This window comes from Pipistrellus kuhlii, unplaced genomic scaffold, assembly GCF_014108245.1.
Source record: "Pipistrellus kuhlii isolate mPipKuh1 unplaced genomic scaffold, mPipKuh1.p scaffold_m20_p_2, whole genome shotgun sequence".
NCBI lineage: Eukaryota > Metazoa > Chordata > Mammalia > Chiroptera > Vespertilionidae > Pipistrellus > Pipistrellus kuhlii.
This window is the reverse complement of record NW_023425515.1, coordinates 183,367,641-183,389,548: the sequence shown is the minus strand read 5'-3', so window position 1 is coordinate 183,389,548 and position 21,908 is coordinate 183,367,641. Positions and strand designations below refer to the sequence as shown.

Below are 21,908 nucleotides of genomic sequence, written 5' to 3'. Positions count from 1 at the left end.
CTGCCTTGCCGCCCAGTGTGATTGTAACAGTTAGCACCAGTTGACGTGAACCCATTTATTGTTTGTGTTTGTGTTTTATGCCCCCAGCATCCGTTTTGCTCTAAAACTCAGGCACCTCACCTAGTTTACTCAGAGCTTTAGCCCTAGCACATAGCACCCCAGTGGCCCTCATTGCTGTGTGACATGTATTTGTTGAAAGAATGAATGCATGCTTACTGAGCGCCTCTTCTGCAACAGGCCCTGCTCCTGGCTCTGTGAACTCTGGGACAAATAAGACGGTTCTTTCCCTTAAGGTACTGACAGGCTAGAGACAACAGAGAAACCAAGTCACGGGCCACAGAGCACTGGAATAAGTCCCTTTGCTCTTCTCAGAGCATCAGAGGACTTTGAAGAAAACAGGTTTTTCACTCTCTACACCTTCTTTGTTTCTGAAACAAAGAAAGCCAGCCTTGCCCAGAGAAGGAACAGGACTCGCCCAGGCTTACAATGACAGAGGCATAGTCTGGATCTGAACCCAGGTCACTCACTTCTCATAGGTTGTATTCAAAGGAAACCCCCCCCCTCCCCAAAGCAGCCTAGGCCTCTCCTCTACCTCCTGGCTCTTGGGTGCCATTGTATGTACCACCTGCAGAAGGAAAGCAAATTCCCTCGAGAACCAAAGGAAATCCTTGGGCAGAGGGGTGCCTTACCCTGTAATCAGACACCTACCTGAATTCCCACCAATGGGACCTCATCTCTCCGGAGACTCTCTGGGACAAAACAGAAGCCCCTGGAAGAATGACTCTTGGAGTCCCCAGTGTGGACAAGGCTGGTCAAGGCCTTCCACCCCTCCAGGGGGCACAGGAGGAGAGGAGAACAGATCACATAATGTGGGCCGCCACCTCGCATACTCCATCCCCGACGCCCAGGCACCTCATTAGGACACCTCCGTCTCCCTCGCCAGAGGCGCTGGGGAAGGGTCATCTGCTGGCATGAAATCCGCAGTCCTTGGAGGGTTTGCATTTCCATGTCTCCTGTGTTGGGGCCGGTGGTAGGTGATGAATAAAAGATGGGAAGGGGGGTGGAAAATCCTGTGACTTTAAGAGAAATGTGATGAGCGTTTAGAATGGGGAGAACAGTGCAAGAACTTCTCTCTGAATACCAAAAGCAGGGGGTCCGGCGTCAACTGAAAAATAAACCAAAATAAACCAGAAAGCCTTCTTCCTGCCTGGATATGGCAGGAGCCCTAGGGCCTTGGCTGGAGAGGGAGCTGGGGGGGGGGGGTAAGCTGATGCAGACTCAGGTGAAGGGAGCAGGGACCCACTGGGAGAGAAGTTCAGGTGGCACGGCCAAGGTGACCCAGGGCTGGGGCCGGGGCAGGAAGGGAAAAGGAGTCCAGGGGCCCCTCCTCCTAATGCTGACATCCTCTTTGGTGCTGAAAGTCATTATTCCTCCCTTATGCACACACACACACACACACACACACACACACACACACACGTGAAAGGGGCTGCAAAGAGACTGCCGGTATAACATCTAACGGGAACCCATGTGGGTGGATTGTTGTTATTGCTAATAATGAGTCACTATTTGCTGCATTTTATTATGTGCCAGACACAGTGACAAGTCCCTTCTATGCATCATGCATCCCAGTTCTCACAGAAGCTGTGTGAGTGTTACTATTACTGTCTCCTGCACACTAGTCAGGAAACTGAGGCACCGGGCGGTTATGCAACTGGTTCCAAGTTACACAGCTAGTGACTCGTGGACCAGGACTTAAACCCACGTCAGCCGGGCACTCTGGGGAGAGGCGATGGTGGGGTGTGCTGGAGGGGGTGGTGAAGGGTGCGAGCCCTGTCCCTAAGCTGCGGAGTCATGCCCAGCCAGTAGATCACACCTGAATCTTCCTCCTGGGGGAAAGCACCCCCGGCCCACTGCCAAGAGGGTGAGTGGTGGGCCAGAGGGGACGGGCCCGTTGCTACGTGTGTGTGCTTTGCTGTAAATGGGGGACTCTGAAGAGTTGTGTGGGAATGTCTGTGCGCGTGGTGGCATGTGACTGTGCAAAAGGGTGTGTGTGGCAAGTGTGTGTATAACTGTGTGTGTGTCTATATGAATATGACTGCGATGGGTGAGTATATGCCATGAAATTGGGGGTGGCTGAGGTTAACAAATGTATCTTTATATGTAGAACCCATTACCTTCACCAGACTCCCTGCTCACATCCATGCTTACGGCTTCCTAACGCTGGGAGCTGTCCGTGGTGCTGAAGCATCATCCTGAGGGCTTGCCTCCAGTGCCTGGCTGGGGCATCTCTGGGCTCTGGAGGAGCAGATGCTAGATTGGTAGAAGCAGAGTCGCAATAGGGGAGAGGGGAAGTGGTTTTGCTGCCACGCTCCATGCTTGGGGCCGGGGGGCGGGGGGGTGATGGTGGGAGGAAGAACAGGGCAAGGGGAGATTGTGGCAACACCCTGGTGAAAACAGGGGACATCACCAACCATTCTTCAGATCCTGGAGGGCTGTCCTGGGAAAGGGACTCAGGCTGTTTCTTCCCAGAATCAGACAGTGGGGGCTTCAGGAAGACAGATCTCAACTCCACTTAAGAAACCCCTCTTACAGTCAGAGTTCCCCGAGCAAGGGGTCAGTTTGCTTCAGGAAGAGGTGAGCTTCCCGACAGAAAGACAAAGCATACCATTTTCTCCAGGGCCCCCCAGAGAGCAGACCAGTCCTTGGCCCAATGGAGGCCATTAATTGAACACCTAGGATGTGCCTGCCACAACCCACAGGGGTATATATCATTAGCCCTGTGCAACAGAGAAAGAGACTGAGGCTCAGAGAGGGCCAATGGCTTGTCCAAGGTCGCAGGGCTAGTGAAGAACTGAGCTGAAATCACACCCAGGCATGGGATTCCAAACGTGCGCCGTTAGCCTCTGTGTTACAAAGGCTCACAAAACAACCAGGTGTATTATCCCTACCCTCTCCCCGCAGTCCCCTCACAGCCTTCTCAGCTCCCTCCTCTTCTCCTCCCCATGGGTTGAGTCTTAAGGAAGAAATAAATGTAAAATGAATGAGGCTCCCAGCCCAGGGTGATGGAGGTCTGATCCGATTAACACTGATGTTTCTTTCATGAGGAATGGGACAGCGTCTCTCACCTGCAGCACCCCGGGGCGATGGAGGCAGCTGCCTGCAGGTCACCGAGGCCACCTGCCTCCCGCTCTGCAGGTTCTCTGATCCACCATCTGCCACCACCTTGCCCTCCGCCCCTGCTCCCCATGGCCCGGCCATGGCTCTCCGAAGTCCCACCAGGCTTCAACCGCACCTCCCACACGGCCTCGGGTGGCAGAATGAGACCAGGCTTTGAATCAGACCAGAATCCAGATCCTGGCTCTGCCTCTTACTATGAGGTTTTGGAGAAGCCACGTGATATTTGGCTTCCCCTCCACTCACATGGAGAAGATGCCTGCCTCGCAGAGTCACTGTGAGGTGTGGGTTCATGTGTCTAGGGCTTGGGATAGAATTTATCTTCTCTTGGTTATCGCTCAATTAATGGCCATTGCTGATACTACTGCTAGTACTATTAATACTGCTGCTGCTGCTGCTACTGATACTAATACTAATGCTACTGCTACCACTATTGCTACTTAGTAGTAATAGTGCTAGTGCAATCATTATCATTATACTAGAGGCCTGGTGCATGGCATTCGTGCACTGTGGGGTGGGGAGGAGTCCCCACAGTCAGACATCGCCCAAGGGGTTCTTAGCGTTGCTGTGGAGGTGAGAGAGGCTCCCGTCACCACTGCTGTGCTCGCCAGCTGTGAGCTCAGCTTCTGGCTGAGTGGTGCTCCCCCTGTGGGAGCACACTGACCACCAGGGGGGAGCTCCTGCACTGAGGGTCTGACCCCTGGTGGTCAGTGCACATCATAACGACCAGCCTTTCCTTCGTTCTATCGATTTGCATATTAGTCTTTTATTATATAGGATTAATGGGTGGGAGTATTTTGCTTGGTGACCAAAAAGAGACATTTATAAACATCAAGGTGGTGGGAGTTACGGCTCCATTCATAAAGGAGCAGGACACTTTTTAGGAAAACAGCCATGTTCACAAGGTGGGGGGGTGGGGGGGGCGGGGTGGACAAGCAATAGAGAATCAGACTGACTGGGGGCCCCTGTTCTTGGGGTTTGGCCGCCTGACTTTACAACTAAGTGAGAGACAGACAGAGAGCAGAGGCGTCTTGGTCGCTGGGAAGGTGACATGAATGACGTGGCCTCTGTCTGAGGGCTGTGGCTTCCCATGGTGAGCCCGGGGTCCCACACACTCACTGCCCAGCCACAGGGCACTGGACCTGGCAGCCCATCAGCTGCAGCGAGCGGAGTACACAGGGGCCTCCTGTGTGTGGTCCGGCTCCCAGAAGGAAAGACCCTCTGCCTTCACGCTGAGAGCACTTGGCCTGGGAGCTTCCCTGTTCCAAGCCCCAGCTTGCTACCCTGTAAGTCCTGTAAATGGGGGTGAGAGCAGAACCCACCACACAGAACTGGGGCCAGGGTCAGAGAGTACAAATGAGGTGGGGGGGGGGGGAGGGAGAGAGGACACCAGACCAATAAGCCCCCTCCAGGGTTTCCCAACCCCCCAAGTCCCCAGGGCCAGGATCCTTCACTGGGTGTGAGCCCCCTGCCGACACTGGCTCCAGGTACCCCATAGAGAGGAGCAGGCACTGCCCCTGCCCCCCACCACGGAGCAGACCTCAGGAGTGGCTCTGAGCCTTCTTGCCTTGCGTGCCAGAGGAGGCACACAGCTGTGCAGAGGCGGGGAAGAGGCCGCGAAGCCTCGGCCCAGGGGAGCACCCCGCACGCAGGCCGGTCTGCCTCACGCCAGGGGCTTGACACGCGATGTAAAGGCATCATCCAGGCCTCTTCTGCTCACGCCCTCCCCTCTCCCTCCCTCCCTCCCTCACATCTAGCAAGTCCAGCCTCTGCCCCAACTCCAGCCTCCACTACCCACTGCCCAGTCCATCTGTTCGTCCGTCCATCTGTCCTCTCAATGGGCAGACTGGCTGCCTGCCTCTCCCTGGATCCGCTTCCTGAACGGTCACTGTGCCCGTCTGACTGCTCGGTGTTGGAAGTCAGGCTTCTTGTGACCGTCAGTCTGTCTGCTGGTCTTCCTCTGTGTTTTCCCATTAGTCTATCTGTCTGTCCTTCCAATGGTCAGACTGGCTGCCCATCACCCAGGCCACTTTACAACCTTCTGTCAGTCTGTCTGTCTATCCCGTCATTGCTCAGGCTGGCCGCCTCTTTTCAGGGTGTCCATGTGTTTTCCTCAGTCAGTCCTGCCCTCCTGTCTGTCTGCCTGTCCATCCACCATGTCATCCCCCACCCCCATTTCTCTCCACGTGTGGAGCTGGGCTCAATCATCTCCCAAGGCCACCTCTCCCGCCACCAGCAGGCCGGTGCCCCGTGTGGAGCTGGGCAGGCAGGCCAGCCCAGGAGCCCCCGGCCCCCCAGCCCCCGTGTACACACCCGAGCCCCCGTGACACAGCCTCTCCCTTCCTCCCACCGCCCCCCTCCCTCCTCCTCTCTCTAGCCCTGGAGGGTCATAGAAACATTTAGTGAGTGGTACTGAGGGGAAACTAAGTTCAAATTAATGGTGAAAACGAAGTTTTAGGATTGCATTTCAGTCTTATTCCTCGACTGATTGCCTCCATTACCACGGAGCATGCACGGAGAGTGGCTGTTCTCTGCAGTCTTTATGGTAATTCAGGTTAATGTCTGAGTTCGAGGAGCTCAATTAGCAAATTCACGGACAAGGAGGTCTGTTCGCGCTTCTCGTGTGAAGCCCGGTGATTCATTAGCCACAGGGAGACGCTGGGTTTCCTGTCTGCATACAAAACGCCGGTCCCTGCTCTCCGGGCATGCGGTGCCCGGCTCAGGAAGCAGATGGGGCTTCGCGCCTGGTGGCTGTCACAGTACTTGGCACAGAGTAGGGCTTCAGGATGTGTTTGCACTCGGCACAGGGCACATGGCAGGTACTTGTAAACACCGAATAAACCAATTAATCACTTTGTCGCCCGTGTCAAGCACGGAGCTGGGAACAGAGGAGATACTTAATATTTGAAAAAAAGAAAAGAAAAAAAGAAAAAGAAAAAAAGACACATCTGGATCTCCTGTGTCTAACATGGCTGCCACATGGTAACTGGTGGATGAGTGTTTGTCTGATGACCGACCAAATGATTGGTAATGAATGAATGAGTGAATGAGTGAAGGAATGAATATCGCTGGTCTTCTCCAGCAGCAAGGCTGCCTATACCCCCAGAATCCTGCCCCCAGGATGACTAGAAGACACAGGATTTCAAGGAGGGGGTCCTAGTCTGGAGGAGACATACAGAGCTCCCAGCCCCGCCACAGGGCCAGACTTCAGAAGGTGGAGCTGCCATTTCCAGGTTAGTAGCTCGGAAAAGCTGGGCTGGGGCGCCCAGGTTGAGCAGACGTGCTGTAGGTGGCACCTCTGCTCGTCGCCCACCCTGGTCTCAGGGTGCAGAAGCTGCCTGGGGACAGGAACCCCTCTCTCCTAGTGCCCTCCCAAGAAGGCCCTCACTGGAGACGCATCTCTCGGGGATGCGAGGCTGGGCGGCTGGTTCCAGTCTGCAAATGTGGAAGCTGAAGCCCAGAGAGGGTCTTTGTTCACACAGGACAAAGAGGCTGAGGCAGGATTTGAACTCAGGTCTTCAGTTCTCTTCACTACCTGCTGCTGCCCAGCCCCGTCCTTTGTTCTCTCGGAGCCTCTGAACTCCCACACCCTCTCCCGCTAGAGGGTCAACTCCAGCAGGCCACGGGTCTGTCCTCCATACCTCCCCAGGGCCGGGAACGGGGGTGGCTGATTCTAGTGACTGTGCCACAAAGCTTTGCTCAGTTTTACCAAGTTTTCCGTTGGGGAACCTGGTGGCACAGCCAATGAGGGTGAAGCCAGGGCCAGAGTCCCAGCCCGTTCATTCTGCACCCGAGCCCTGAGCCCGCACCTCCCGCACCCTTTGTTCAAAGCTGAGCCCACCCAGCGGCCCACCCACAGGCTCCATGCAAGGCCGGCCCCTCGGCTGATGGCTCCCCAGCCCCAGGAGACCTTCTGGTTGGCCTCCTGTGGCTGAAGCCAGAGCTGTGACAGGGAGGCCACGAAGGCCAGGCCCAGAGGGAGAGCGGCCGGGCCCGGGGCTGCTCCCTGGCAACTCCACCAGCCAGGGGTCTCGTCAGTGTCAGCAGAGGCCTCTCAGCAAGACGAGGCTGACACTCCAGCACAGCCTGCCACGGCTGCCTGTCTCTCCCGGGCATGGGCTCTGGTGGGAGGGCGCGGGGCGTGAAAGGCAGATGTGACAGCCAGGCCTGAGCGGCCGCCCGGTGCACCCTCCTCCCCACGAGCTTGAAGCCTGCGGCTCCAGCTCCACGCTGACCGCTCGCCAGAGTAGCAGCCAGCATGGTGGAAGGGCTCCCTCCTGCCAAGATCCACGCTGAGTGCTTCACAAGCACCCTCTCCGTTGCCCTCACGCATAGAGGAGGCACAAGGAACAGCCCCATTTTACAGTTTGGGAAACTGAGGCTGGAGCCCTGAGGTTGATTGCCTAAGGACACACGAACAGTCAGCAGATGCGGGGACACGTTCTGTGTGACCCCAGGGCCCTCACCCTTACACGCCACTCTCAGGAGCCTCCGTTGAAACACGTATGTCACATACATGTGGTTCCCCGCTCGCTCATTCGCTCGCTGGGAACGTCCTCCTGCGGCTTACTGAGGTGAGGCAGGAGGAAAAGCCCGGCTGGGGAGCTAACGACACAGAGTTAGCCCTGCTTCTGCCACAGACTCCCTCGCTGGGTGACCTTGGGCAAGTGGCTCAGCCCCGCTGGTCCCCAGCTATGACATCCTCAACAGGGAGGCTTCCAGCATCCGCGCCTGAGAGGGATCACCCTGCTCTCCTGCTGCCGGGAGGCTCCTCGGCCTCTCTCTCTCTCTCTCTCTCTCTCTCTCTCTCTCTCTCTGGTTTCCTGGGCTCGAGGAAGACGGTCCTATTCAGAAGGAGGAGGCAGCCGGAGGCAGCGAGTTTCGGGAGAAACAAACAGCATCAGAAGGTCCCCCAGGGCGGAGTGGAGCGGACCCGGTCAGACCCTCCTCAGGGATCTGACACCCGGAGGGAAGTGACTTGCCCAAGGTCACCCGGCACATTAGCATCCACGAAAGGATCCCTAGCTAGCACCTTCCCCCGCGCACTGCTGCATCACTAAAAATGTTCAAAGCATTTAAAAGCTTTACCTTTGGCCCTTGTTATTTTTTATTTTATTTTTCATCTTTATTCCGTTTTCTTTGAAGAAAATAGCGCATCGGGGGTTTTGGAAACCCTTGTTCTTTTCCTTTTAAACAAAAAATAAGCAAGCCCCGTCTAGAAGACCCTGAAGATAGAAATGGCATCTCGGCTTCCTCTCGCCACCCCGCCTCCCCCCCCCCCTCCTGAGACCTGGTGGCTGTCTCCCCGGGGCCCTGGCGGCTGGCACCGGCACGGAGAGGCCCGGCGGGGGACTTGCTGGACCAGCTGCTGCATAAACAGCGAGCGGCTTCAGACAGACTGGGAAATCAGGCGCCACTTCAAAGGTGCGGTGACAGGCGGTGACGGCGGAGGGAGCGTGGAGGTGGCCTCCCCCGACGACCAGCCGGGAGCTGGAGGCCGGACCGGCGCTGTGTTCGCTCGGAGACACGGCGACAGCAGGACAGGCCCCGCCTCTCCCCACAGCCAGGAGGCCCTTACAACGTTTGTCAGCCCCTGAGCTCCCGGGGCGCGCGGATGAGCGTGCGTGGGGGGTGGGCAGAGCAGAACACTGGCCACGGGCCAGGACGGCCGGCCTGGCCCTTCCCCAGGCCACGCTCAGCGGCAGAGCCTTGGGCGGAGGGCGGAGGGTGGAGGGCCTGGCCAGCTCCGGCGGAGGACAGGTGAGGCCAGCTCCGTGCTGACCCTGTGGGTGCTGGGCAGTGTGCGGGCCACAGCAAACCTCAGGGCCACACGGTTCCTCTCCCCCTTTACAGACGAGGGAAAGCTCGCCCCAGAGCGGCAGCAGGAAGCCCCCGGAGAAAGAGTAAAGCAAAAGTAGGGGGTAAAGCAGGTGCATGCATGCCTGTGTGTGCCTGTGTGTGTGCACCCACACATGTGTTTGAGCACCCCCTCTTTCATGCACACGCCTCCCTGATTCACTCATCCCACCTCAGCCTCCTTACCCTCACCTCTCTCTGTCCTCCCGCCCCTTCTTCCATGTCTCCCTCTCGGAAAGACGTTGGAATGAGGCAGCCCAGGACCCAGATCCAGCTCGCCCCTCCCAGGCCATGTGACCTCAGACAAGCCCCTCCCCCCCACCTCCAAGCCTCAGCTGGAACATGGGACGTGTGGCTTTGCTTTCATGGAGATGGTGGTGTGTGGAGCACCTGGTACCCACGAGCCCTCCATGGCCACAGGTCCCTCCTCAACCCTTCTCCCTCTGTCCACTCCTCCCCTCTCCTCTCCTTAGTTCCTTCCCAGCCCCCTTTCTGTGCCTCTGTTTCCCCATCTGTAGAAAGGGGGAAATGCTACCTTTCTCCAAGACCGGTGGGGAGGCTTAGGAAAGACAGGTCTAAGCAGGCCCATGCTCCTTGTCATCCCAGTGTCTCATCCACACATGAGCGTAAGTCATTGCTGGGTGGGGGCGGGGCCTTGGCCTGTGTGTTTACTGTTTGCACTAACCTTCAGTGGCACCGCACAATGGTTTAGTACATAAGTGTGCATCCATGAAACCACCACCCAAATAAAAATGTAGAGCCTTCCCAGCTTTGCAGAAGGTTCTCTCTCTCAGCCAATACCACCCGCCTCCACTATTCCAGATACAGGCAAAGCTTTGGCCTAGAAACGCTGCAGGACTGGACTACAGGGAGGAGGGTGGGCTGGACAGGCAAGGGCCAGACCAGGGGACCAGGGTGCAGGTGCCCAGCAGAGAGATGGTGGAGGTTGCATTTGCAGTGAGGAGGCCAGACAATGCTGGCTGTCAGAGAAGGCCCTGAGCCTGGGGTCTCGGGGGACCCGCCTCCATGTGCCTCCCACTGCCCGAGGGAGAGGCAGGAAGCATGCGCGGTGGCTGGTGGTCGCACGCACCTGGGGCTCCGGGCTGGGCCAGCCGGCAGAGCCAGGAATGTGGGCAGCTGCCACCCTCAGGCCTTTGATGTGACAGAGATGGAGACACACACGCGCCTGACAATTAATTAATTGTGACTTTCACCGCACAGCGGCCGCTTCCTATTGATCTGCCCCTGTCTGGTGTGAGAGAGACAATTAGGAGGGAGCCCAGCGGCCGCAGCTAATTACCCACCGGAATGAAAACCATGCCTTTCAATTTATTAAACTTTCATCATAAAAATAACCTGGCCACCCCCTCCTGCTGAGCACACCCCCTCCCCCCTTAGCCCTTCCCAGATGCCGAAAGCCCCAGGTCCTAGACTAAATGTTACCGTGTATTTGGAAGCTGTGAGGATTAGGCAGTTTTGGCATGTTGTGCGCAAAGAGGTAAAGGGTGGTATATGGCAGTGGTCGGCAAACTCATTAGTCAACAGAGCGGCAAACCAAGGCTCTCGAGGTATATGTGGCTCGCCAGCCGCAGTTTGCCGACCACTGTGCTAGGGCATCATGACCACCTCCTGGCCGTGGAAGACCCTCACACGCGTGGGCTCTGGGAAACAGAGCTGAGAGCGGGGACCCCACATCCTCAAAAGCAGCCCCGGACCTGACCGAGGCCTGCACCCTGAGTTACAGCAGGCCGCAGGCCGAGTGAAACCAGGCAGAGCCTTCAAGGAATCCGGAGGCTTAGGGAAGGTCGAGAGATCAGCCAGTCCCACTCCGGGGGGGGGACAGAGGCAGCTGGGTGTCCAGCAGGGCCAGGGGGTCATGCGACCCCTGGGTCACACCTCAGCCAGCTCTCCTACGAGTGTTACTTCCTGCCCGTGGTTAGCACTCGCAGGGGAGAGACCGCCCTTACCATGTTACAGAGGTGAAAGCCGAAGCTCAGAGAGGCAGAGTGCTCGCCCAAAGCCACACAGCTGTCTGCGAGAGCCCAGTCTGAAGCTCGCTTAGTGCGTGGCCGTGGGTGAGGGACATTGCCTCTCAGAGCCATTTCTATTATCTGTACACAGGGTAGATACATCTACCCTGAAAGGAAGTGGTAAATATTTGGATATAATAATTAAAACCCCTGCCTGACCCTGGCTGCTTTGGCTCAGTGGGTAGAGCATCGGCCTATGGACTGAAGGGTCCCAGGTTCAATTCTGGGTAAGAGCACAAGCCTGGGTTGTGGGCTCAATACCCAGGAGGGGGCATGCAGGAGGCAGCCGATCAGTGATTCACCTCTCTCTCTCTCTCTCTTTCTCTCTCTCTCTCTCTCTCTCTCACTGAAATCAATAAAAACATTTTTTAAACCATAAAATGAAAACCCCTGCCTGCCCTGTAGCACGCTAACTGCCATTGCCATCGGCGATAGGAAAACTGAGGCTCTCAGACGGGGTCACTGACTAGAGGCCAGCTCTCTTTCTGCTCCACAAACATCTCCAAGTTCAGGACCTGGTCAGCCTCTCCCTGGGTGTCTGTGGGGAACCCTGAGCAGGTCGCCAAGGAGGCAGGATGGCTGGTGCCTGTTAGAGATGTAGTCACTGTAGTTACTGGCACCTGAGCAGCAGGGAGGAGACCGAGGCAGCACAGAGCCAGGCCGGTCACCGGTCTCCGGGCTCCCGCACCAGGCTCTTCCCACGCATCGGCCCAGAACTAGCTTCCTGGCCTGGCTCTGGCAACAGCTCTGAAACCACGCCCCAGGCTGGACCCAGAGGCTTCCTCTGCTCCCCCAGGTCAAGCCGGCCCCCAGAAAGGCTCCCCCAGCCTCGTTCCTGCAGGAGATGGTGAGAATGAAGGGAAAGGTGCTTATCCCACCACCCCTACCCTGGTTTGTGCCAACTTCCATTGTGGTACCCCTATCTGCCTAGAGTAGGGGTGTCGAACTCAATCAGAGAAGGGGCCAAAATCTAAAATCCAGCCTAAATCGCGGGCCGAATGGTTTACTGAACAGTCATAAACTGTCATTGTGATGGAAACGCAGCGGAGTGCAGTGATGACAGCGAGGTGAGGGCCACATTGCAAGGCCTGGCGGGACGGATTTGGCCCGCGGGCCTTGTGTTTGGCCCGCGGGCCTAGAGCCAAGAGGCTGGAGAAATGGAGGGGAGTGGGGGGGAAGACCCCAAAAAGGCTGCTCAGAAGTGTCTTTCCCAGGGGAAGAGGGCACTGAGCCAGGGGCCATTTGCCCTGTTTTCCTGTGCCTTCCCTCCAAGCCCCCAGAGATGCCCACTGACTCTGCACTCACACTCCCTCTTACCGCTCATCCTGCCCAGTAAGTTGGCCAGGATTCCCTGAGCAGCCTATGGATTTCTTGAATAAATCTCTCTGCTATTTTGTGCGTCGGGCCTGGACAGGATGGAGTGAGTAAGCTGCCCAGGGTTGCAAAACAGTAAGAAGGTGGTCGCTCCCTGGGAATGCTGAGCGTGTGTGCTCCTTCAGTCCTGCCCCCTGGCAGCCTCACACTCCTTCCTGGTCCTGGTCCAGAATTTCAGACAAGGCAGGAGGAGAATGTGCCTGGAGCAGGCGGACACTCCGGAGTGCCATGGGCTTAGCTGGGTGCTTTCTGAAAAAGGGTTCCGTTACTGCACACCTACTCTGTGCCAGACGATTTGAGGTGCTTTATGTGCCATCCATCGCTCAGCGCAGCCTGGACAGTAGGCATTGTCTCCATGGTTAAATGAGAAAACTGAGGCCCAGCCAATCACTCGCCAAGGTCACAGAGGTAAGGGCCGGTGGAGTTCAGGTTCAAACCCAGTCCTCCCGGAGCCCCCAGCCTATTTCTCTGCCACCCCCAGGGCTCCAGACACAAGCGGCAGGTGTTTTGGGGAACCCAGGTGGTGAGCCCCCACTCCTCCTCTGACCTCTCCAGCCGCCTGAACTTGAGGGACGGGCCCTGCTGTCAGGGCTTCCCTTCGCAGAGCCTGTCCCTCCCTCCTCCGGCCTTTCCCAGGAGCCTCCGGGGGTTGATTTGCATACTACGGTGTCATTTGCATACTACTTAGAGAAGCCTTTGCTTTTCCCACCTGCAGCAAACGCCAGGCTGATTAGTTCTCCCCACTTCGGAGAGTTAATTACTCTCCCGCGTAGACCGGGTGTTTATTTGTAATCAGCCTCGCGCCGGGAGGAGGGGCGGAAACAGGGCACGAGCAGCTGTCCTGCACCCAAATCCGGAGGCTCCGCAGGGGAGAGTGAGTGCAAGCCGGAGCACACCCTGGCCTGCCCTCCCTGGACTCCCTGCCCTGCCCTGCCCTGGATTGGCCTGCCCTGCCCCGCCTCGCCCTGACCTCCTTCTGCCCCCAGCATGTCCAGGTCGGAAGCCGCTCGGTTGCTGTAAAGGATGCCAGGCTGCCTGCCTCCACCCACCGGGCACCTGTGAAACCGCAGACGCTCCGCCCAGAGGTTCTGATGCTGTAAGTGGGGGTGCAGCTCAGGCTATGCTCTTCTCAACCAGCGCCCCCAGGTGACTCTGACCACTGCTGTTTCAACTCCCCCCTCTTTTTTTACCAATGGGGAGTGGGGCGCTGAGGCCCAGAGGAGCGATGTCCCGGGACACTCAGAGCTGGCAATGAAGCTACAGTGGCCTCTCCTGATGGACCTCTGGGGCAGGGAGAGGTACCCAGAGGGCAGCCCTCCGTGGCAATGATGTGGGGGATCATAGGGGGAACCTTGCTGGGGCTTGTGGCTCCCCCACAGAAGCAGTGGCCTTGACCCCATTCCCCTAGGAGGCAGAGGGGAGCGCCCCCTTCAGCCCACTTCTTCCTTCCAATGAGCCAGGCGGTGAGCAACAGTCACTTACCTCCAGGCTGTGTGATCTCTGGAGGGGGCCCTATGAAGTGTAGAATGGACCATTTTAATTTTTTTTAACATAAACATATCCCTGCCTACCGTTGTTGCCCTGAAATTCAAGTTGAACTGGGCATTCTATGTTTTTTAATTTGTTAAATCTAGCAACCCCAGACCCATGAGCACATCATTTCTCTGAGCCTCCGCTCCTTCTTCTTTGAAAATAAACCAAAGGGCTCCCTGTGAGGATTCTGTGTAAATGAAGTGAGATGGTGTGTAAAATGCCTGGCACGGGAGAGGTGAATGTGCGAAGCTGGCAAGGCTTGCCTTCTTCGGCCTCCCATACCCCATATTTTTACCCCCTCCGTTCTGCTCTCTCTTTGAGAGTTCCTGTTTCAGGCTTCAGATGTGTGGGACGACAGTGGAACAACGTCAGAAAGGTACCTGTGTGGTAGAAATAACTACCACTTACTGGCTGTGTGCCCTGTCTGATTCGCCTGCCCTGACTGAGCCTCGGTCTTCTCATCTGTAAAAGGGGCTCATTAACCAAGTACTCCCTCCTGGGCATTGGGATGATTAAAGGAGATCGTGTATTCAGCACAGCACTAAGCCTTGCAATAGGGCTCACCAAGTGGAGCCCAGTCACCTCTTGCAAATGCACCAGGACATACCTTCATGAAGCATCATCCTAAAGGGGGCAGTGCTTACCCATGGAGGCCATGGGTTCAGGTGGGATGCCAGGCAGGTGAGGGACGGATGACAGAGACCATTTCTCCCTGGGAAGCTTCCCCCACAACCCCCCGTCACTCACCTGGGACTGACCTGGGGGATCTGTGTGAGCCAGCATTCTCCTGGCCTCTCGGCGCCATGGTCCCTGGAAGCCCCCAGGACCAAGGACCACCCCACCCCCCCAAGGCAGAGGCAAGGCCTCCTTGCTGCTCCCACAGCCTGCTGTTTGTTTTCCAAACTCTCTCCAAATCCTCTTAATCTTTTTACATCTCGCCTGCCGGCACCCCTGGCGGCTTCCATTAGCACCTTTCCTGGTGCTGGAGCTGCTCCCAGAGCTCCCCTGGGCCCTGGCAGGCTGGCTGCTTCCCTCTGGGCAGCCCGCACGCTGGGCTCCATGGGCCTGGTGGAGGGTGGAGGCCTTCTCAGCCTCGCCAGGCCCTGGCCCCCTAGTGGCAGGAGCGGGAAGAAGGAGTGCCCACCCCTGGTTAGGGACAAACCACACTGACCTGAAGCCTGGCCACAATGTCTTTTGTTTTGTTTTGTTTTATTATTATTATTTTTTAATGTTTTCATTGTCCCTGACCGGTTTGGCTCAGTGGATAGAGCATTGGCTTGCAGACTGAAAGGTCCCAGGTTCGATTCCAGTCAAAGCCATGTACCTTGGATGCAGGCACATCCCCAGTAGGAGGTGTGCAGGAGGCAGCTGATCGATGTTTCTCTCTCATCAATGTTTCTAACTCTCTATTCCTCTCTGTAAAAAAATTAATAAAATATATTTTTTAAAAAAATGTTTTCATTGATTTTAGCTAGGAAAGGAGATGGAGAGAGAGATAGAAACACTGGGCCTGCAGGGATTGAGCCTGCAACCTGGGCATATGCCCTGACTGGGAATCGAACCATAACCTCCTGGTTCATAGGTCGACACTCAACCACTGAGCCACTCCAGCCACAATTTGAAGGGTTTTTGTCAGCCCCAGACAGGGCAAATGGGAGGCACATATTATTCGTTGTTTACAATCCCCTCTGTTTTTCATAAAACAGTCCCCAAAAGAGCTTTTATCTGCCAAGAGAGATGCAAAGAATAAAGAATGTGCACTGAAGATGTGTGGCAGGCTCTGACAGCTCCCTCCCCTTTCCCCAAACATCCCTCCTTCAATAAAACCTTTATCTTTTCGGATGAAGGGATGGAGAATAGAAGGAGAGACCCAGAAGGTGCATAGAAGGAAGGGATTTAGCCAGAAAGACAAAATGAAGACAATCTTCATAATACAGAGCAGGGAGACAGGGAAAAGGTTGTGAGAGGGAGAAAAAGTGGTTCAGGCTGGGGGTGCAAGAGGAATTGTTTTGTTTGTTGTTTGTTTGTTTTAGAAAGAGGCTGTTGAGGACAGAGGTGTAGGGCAGTGGATGGGAGAGGAAGGGATGTCGGTGTAAACTCAATGCCACTCCCTGGTGTTCAAAAACCAGGGCAGCGGGCGGGGCACATACGTTCACAGAGCGGCACCCAGAGGCGGACTCCTACGAGAATGTTCTTAGCAGCTTTATTCATCGCCACCCAAAATGCCCACGAACGGGGGAAGGGCTATGCAAAGGGTGATGCATGCACACAACGGACCCCTTCTCAGCAGTGCTAAGCCAGATGGACCTCACAAGCATGGGACGCGAGAGAAGACGGACACAGAAGACACATCCTCAATGCTTCTCTGTCCATGAAGTTCCAGGACAGGCAGAAGTACCCGCTGGTGACGGGGTCAGAACTCACTGGTCACTGTGGGGCTTGGGGGTAACACAGGAGGCACAAGGCTGGGGGATGGAGATGGTCTGTATTTTGATCTGGGTGTTGGCAAACAATGTGTGAGCAGTGCGCTGAAGGCTGCATTTTACTGTATGTGAATTCAACCTCCATTTTTTAATTACAAAAAGAAATTCAAGAACTTCAGAGTTATGCTCCTTACACGTTTGATTCTCTGCATTTTGCCTAATAAGATTCAGAGAGAGAAAGAGATAAGGATACCAATTTAAATGAGGAAGGGGATGCTGTTGTCATTCCAGACCCACGGAGTGTGGACGGGGAGATCTGGCTGCCTCTGCAGTCCCCAAGTCTGTCCCCAAGTCTGTCCCCGAGTCTGCTTCGGCTCCTATGAACTCCTCAATGGTCTGCACACCTCCCACTGAGTATGACTCCAATCTCTAAGGGCATGCACCTTAGCCAACTGATAAAGAAATAGAAATCTATTCTAATGTCAAAGCCAAATGTAACAGCATAAGACTCCTGCGAAATGGCAATATGGTCTCCACCAGGGCACTTTCCTAAGTATTTTTCCCCTAACACTAATACTTACCATTTACAATTTTTGTCCAACGTGCTGATTTTAGAACCCAGCTCTTGAGTGAGATGTGACTCCCCTAGAAAGAACTGGAGTCATTTAGAGGTGATTTTTTTAAAAACTATTTTTATTGATTTCAGAGAGGAAGGGAGAGAGTGATAGAAACATCAATGATGAGAGAGAACCATTGATTGGCTGCCTCCTGCATGCCTCCCTACTGGGAATTGAGCCTGCAACCCGGGCATGTGTCCTTGACAGGAATTGAACCTGGGAACCTGGGGTCCTTCAGTCCACAGGCCCACACTCTATCCACCGAGCCAAACCAACTGGAGCTAGGGATGATTTTTTTGGTTATTCGTTAGGCCCAGGAGGGAGGAGGGCCCCTGGATGAGGGCTCCAGGAGTAGGACAAGGTTCCCTCTCCTCCCTCCTCCCGCCTCCCGGCACCTGGCTGAGCTCTGGAGAAATGAGAGCTGTTTGCCATCCCCTCTGACGGAAGATGTCCACGTCCCATTGTCACGGACCCATTCACTTCTCACACCAATGACATGTTCATTACTATCGATGCCTTGTATTTCTTGGGAAGTGTCCAGGCTCTTGCAACCGCCTGATAAGTAACCTCATCCCACTCTTGGAAATAAAGCAAATAGATAACTGGTGTCCTTTCAAAGTCAGAGGAGAGCTGTGTCTGACAAGCCCTCCTAAGGGTCGTCCTGCACGCCAGGGAATGTCACTTGGCTCGACTTATTGTTTGCTATTGATCGGGCCGAGGCTCTGTAAAGATAACTAGTAGCTGGGAGAAAACTGATAAGTTGCAAATTATTTTTGTCTGGTTCAGATGCAAATGATTGCTTTCCCCGTACAGAAGATAACCCCAGCATTATGACTTTATTGGCCTGGAGGACACTGGCCAGTTTTGTATCTCACTTAGCAACCTTATGAATATTCTAGAATTCTTGTGTTATTTTTTTATTGTTTTTGTTTGTACTTGCTCGCTCTCTCCATAGATAGGTATATTTTTTTCCCCCCTCAGATTCCTCATTGAACTAGCTTTGTCACCCTGCTGGTTCCTTCATTCATAAGCTACAAAAAAAAAAAAAAAAAAAAAAAAAAAGACATGTACTCACATGATTGCTATATAAGATTGCAAATAAAAAAGAAGTTACAAAAGCTTGAAAACCCCAGCCCTAGACCAACTTCTTCTGCCTGTGTATAGCAGCCTTCCTTTTTCTCCTCCGCCTCCCTCTGGTGAATTTCTCAGGGAAAAAAAAAAAAAAAAAAAACCCACAAAAAAACATGGTCATGGGAAGAAGTAGAAAGACACGGTCAGCCCAGGCTGGAACACACCGGCCTCCAGTCTGGGAGAGACAGGTCACGACTCTAAAGAAAAGCTCTTTCGGGGTCCACGTGGCAGTGATGGCGTGAGCTGTGCTGCCAGGTGGCGAGCACCCCATCAGTGGGCATGAGCCAGGCTAGGTGAGTCCTCCAAGCATTCGCAGCAATCCCCTCGATGGTAGGATGCGTGGGCTTTGTCGCTGCTTTGTAAATGTGGGTAAAAGCGAATTATTAGGCATCCACCACGTGCCCAATGTTTTGTATGTGCGTTCTTTCACTAAGACTCGATAGTGATCCGATGAGGCTGAGAATCTGCTGCTCCTGGTTTTATCAATAATAAAACCAAGGCCCCCGGAGGTGAAGTCTCTTTCCAAGGGTGTGCAGCGAGGAAGAGGCGGGTCTAGAAGGCTGATGACTCCGCTGCTCCTTACACAGCCCTGTTCTCCTTCCTTTGTGCCTTTCTGTATTTACAAGCTTTTGACAATGAATGCACGCTGTTGCTTTCAAACCCTAAAAAAGTCTTATAAGTTCCTTCCACACTGACGTGTTGTGCGTCTCTGGCTCTACCCACCCCACCCAAGGGCCCCTCCACAGCCCTCTGTCCTGGCAGCTTGCCGTCCCTGCCCCCACACCCGCTGTGCCTCGGGGTAGGATGAGCAATGTCCCTTTCTTGCTGAGGTCGGCTCAAAAGGTCCCAGGCCGGCCCTTGGCCCCCAGGGCAGTGCCGGGGGCAGGTCCGGAGAAGGAGAAGGGGAAGTGGGAAGGGATGTGAAACTTGGCTGGTGGCCGTCCCCGTCCCGCTGGGCGTCCCACAGAGTCCCTGGGTGGACAGCGGGAGCATCCAGTTGAGTCGACCACCTTCGCAGGTGAGGCGGGCGCCGGAGTGGGGGCTGTGAGGTCAGAGCCGGGGGAGCAGGCCTGGGAGCTGCCCACGGAGGCTGGCAGGGAGGCAGAGCCGGCCTGTGCCAGGACGGGGTTGGGTGGGGCACCGACTCAGGACCCAGAATCAGCGAGTAGGGGGACCTTAATTCCTTGGACTTGGGGAGATAGTAGGAGATGGGGAGACACAGACCCATCAGCTCTAACCAGAGTCTCTGGGTCCTGATCCCCCCAAATTACAAGAAGCTAGTTAAAGGCTGGGAGGTTCAGAGCCTGGCAGAGGGGTCCCACAGAGGGGTCCCGTGGGTGCCCGTCAGCCTGAAGGGGGGCGAGTATGGAGGGGAATGAGCAAACGTGTTGTGTCAGGTGCCTGTGAATGCCTGTGTGCATGCACAGCTCTGCCATCCGGGTGAGGGAGTGTTCAGTGAGAAGCAGGCTCTCAATCAATTCTTGTTCAATGGAACTGGTTATCTGTGGGAGTATGTGAACGTGTGTGTGTGTCCAGGTGAGCGAGGGGTGGGTGTCAGTGTGAACGTCCAGACGTGTGTGAGTGAGAGGCTGCTTGTGTGTATGAGTGGGCATGCTCAGTGGCATGTGTGTATCTGTGTGTTTGTGGTTCTATATAAGGTCTGGGTTCCCTGGAGCTGGATGGAGGTAGACATAGAAATCCCTGGAGCAGGGAGGTGTGCACGGGAGGTGGTGGGGTGTGTGTGTGTGTGTGTGTGTGTGTGTGTGAGATTCAGTGGATGTGAGTGTGTGCTGTCCAGCCTGCCCAGGCCCTGCCGTGTCTCTACAGTGGCATCATGGACGCCCCCTGGGGCTGGCTCGTGGTTGGTGTGCTGGCCATGTCCTTGGCCTCTACGGTGACCCAGAACGTGTGCCGAGCGCCGGATGGGAGGGACGGGGCTCCAGGAAATCCTGGTCGACCCGGACGGCCAGGCCTCAAGGGGGAGCGAGGGGAGCCAGGTAAGTACCTCCCTGTGGACCCCAGTCCCTCATCCCTTTCCTTGGCCTGGCTCCAGAGAGGAGGCTTGGGGGTGATACCAAAAAGCAGGAGTCCACCTGGGCCCTCACATAAAGCTCCTCCAGTCTGTACTTGGTCCTAAGGTCTGAGGAGGGCCTGGCCTTCTCCCCGGACCATGTCCCCAGCCCCCCAGGCCTCTCCCTGTCCTCGTTATGGCTTGGGGCCTCTTTCCTTGGCCTCGCCTTCCTCCTCTGGGGAATGGGTCTGCAGCAATGAATACGAATGGTCTGAAGCATGCCCAGGCCTCGGCCACTGTTCCGTTACCAGGATGTGCTGACTCAGGTTTTAGACTCAGGAGCCTGGGTTTGCTGTGTGGCACTCTCTGAGACTCAGTTTCCTCGTCTGTAAGATCGGGAACCAACCCCACCGGGCACAGAGGGAGGGATCAATTAATGGCAACTATCCTTTTTCCACCTGCCCCTCCCCCAGCCCTGCTCCCCTCTCCGTTTGGGCTTCAGAAACTCTCAGATTCAGAGGAAAGCCTGGGGGTGAAGGAAAGGGGAGAGGATGTGACCAGATGGGAAAGGAACGTCTCCTACAGTCCCTGAGCCTCCCATGGCACAGCAGACCAGCAAGCTCTGCAGAGGCGTTTGTAACAGTTTGTGGGGTCCCTGAAACAGACGGGGTCAGGGTCAGTGGGGTCAGGGTCAGTGGCTGTGAGGTGTGGAGTGCAGGGCCACAGCCAGAAGCACTTGGAGGAGCCAGTGTCCTGCTTTTCACAGAACCTGACACTCTCCCAAATGCCTGCTCCCACGTCTCTCCATGTTCTGGAGAACAAAGCTGAGGCTCAGAGAGGCTGAGATGCCCAAGCTCACGGGGCCAGCCAGAATCCATGTCTTAAAGGCCCAGGCACTCCCCTCTCCGCCCTCCCACGGCATCTCGGGGTCCCAGCCATCCGCCTGAGGATGGGCAGACGCTGCACTCTCACCGCCCATCCGGCCTTCCTCCCACAGGGGCCCCCGGCATCCGGACAGGCATCCGCGGTCTTAAAGGGGACCAGGGGGACCCGGGACCCCCCGGCATCCCCGGCAACATGGGCTACCCAGGACCCAGCGGCCCCCTGGGTAGCCCCGGCTCCCCAGGCTTGAAGGGCATCAAGGGCAACCCGGGAGACATCAACGCCCAGCCGCGGCCCGCCTTCTCGGCCGTGAGGCGGAACCCGCCAACGGGCGGGGGCAACGTGGTCATCTTCGACACGGTCATCACCAACGAGGAGGGCCGCTACCAGAGCCACTCGGGCCGGTTCGTGTGCGCCGTGCCCGGCTACTACTACTTCACCTTCCAGGTGGTGTCCAAGTGGGACATCTGCCTGTCCATCATGTCCACCCGGCGGGGCCTGACCGCCAGCTCCGTGGGCTTCTGCGACAGCAACAGCCGGGGCACCTTCCAGGTGGTGTCGGGGGGCACCGTGCTGCAGCTGCAGAACGGGGACCAGGTCTGGATCGAGAAAGACCCCGTCAAGGGCCGCATCTACCAGGGCCCCGAGGCCGACAGCGTCTTCAGCGGCTTCCTCATCTTCCCCTCCTCCTGAGCCAGGGGGGACCCCTTCCCGCCTGGGCCTCCCCTGCTCCCCGCTGTGCAACCCCGGCCCACTCGCTCCGCCTCTCTGGTCCTGTGCTCTGCTCTGTCACGTGGGGGCGCTGTTGTTTGAGCTAGGGGGAGATCGTTTCTTAGAACTCTTCCTGGAATAAATAAATAACTGTGTCCCCGTC

The 21,908-nt window shown here is 56.0% G+C and overlaps 1 protein-coding gene across 4 annotated transcripts; it reads left to right on the top strand.

Moving 5' to 3' along the window:
- The first annotated feature begins 12,862 nt into the window (after window positions 1-12,862).
- C1QA (complement C1q A chain) lies at window positions 12,863-21,908 on the top strand. 4 transcript variants are annotated; one of them, XM_036443969.1, is made up of 4 exons: window positions 12,863-12,866; window positions 19,713-19,718; window positions 19,949-20,138; window positions 21,150-21,908. In XM_036443969.1, exons 3-4 carry the CDS (start codon window positions 19,976-19,978, stop codon window positions 21,725-21,727), a joined length of 741 nt encoding a protein of 246 aa, XP_036299862.1. In that variant the 5' UTR covers window positions 12,863-12,866; window positions 19,713-19,718; window positions 19,949-19,975; the 3' UTR covers window positions 21,728-21,908. The 4 variants fall into 4 exon arrangements, with proteins under 4 accessions (XP_036299862.1, XP_036299858.1, XP_036299859.1 ...); XM_045585036.1 differs by lacking the exons at window positions 12,863-12,866; window positions 19,713-19,718 and adding exons at window positions 19,067-19,159; window positions 19,664-19,677 and having other exon boundaries at window positions 19,969-20,138; XM_036443965.2 differs by lacking the exons at window positions 12,863-12,866; window positions 19,713-19,718 and adding an exon at window positions 19,001-19,159 and having other exon boundaries at window positions 19,969-20,138.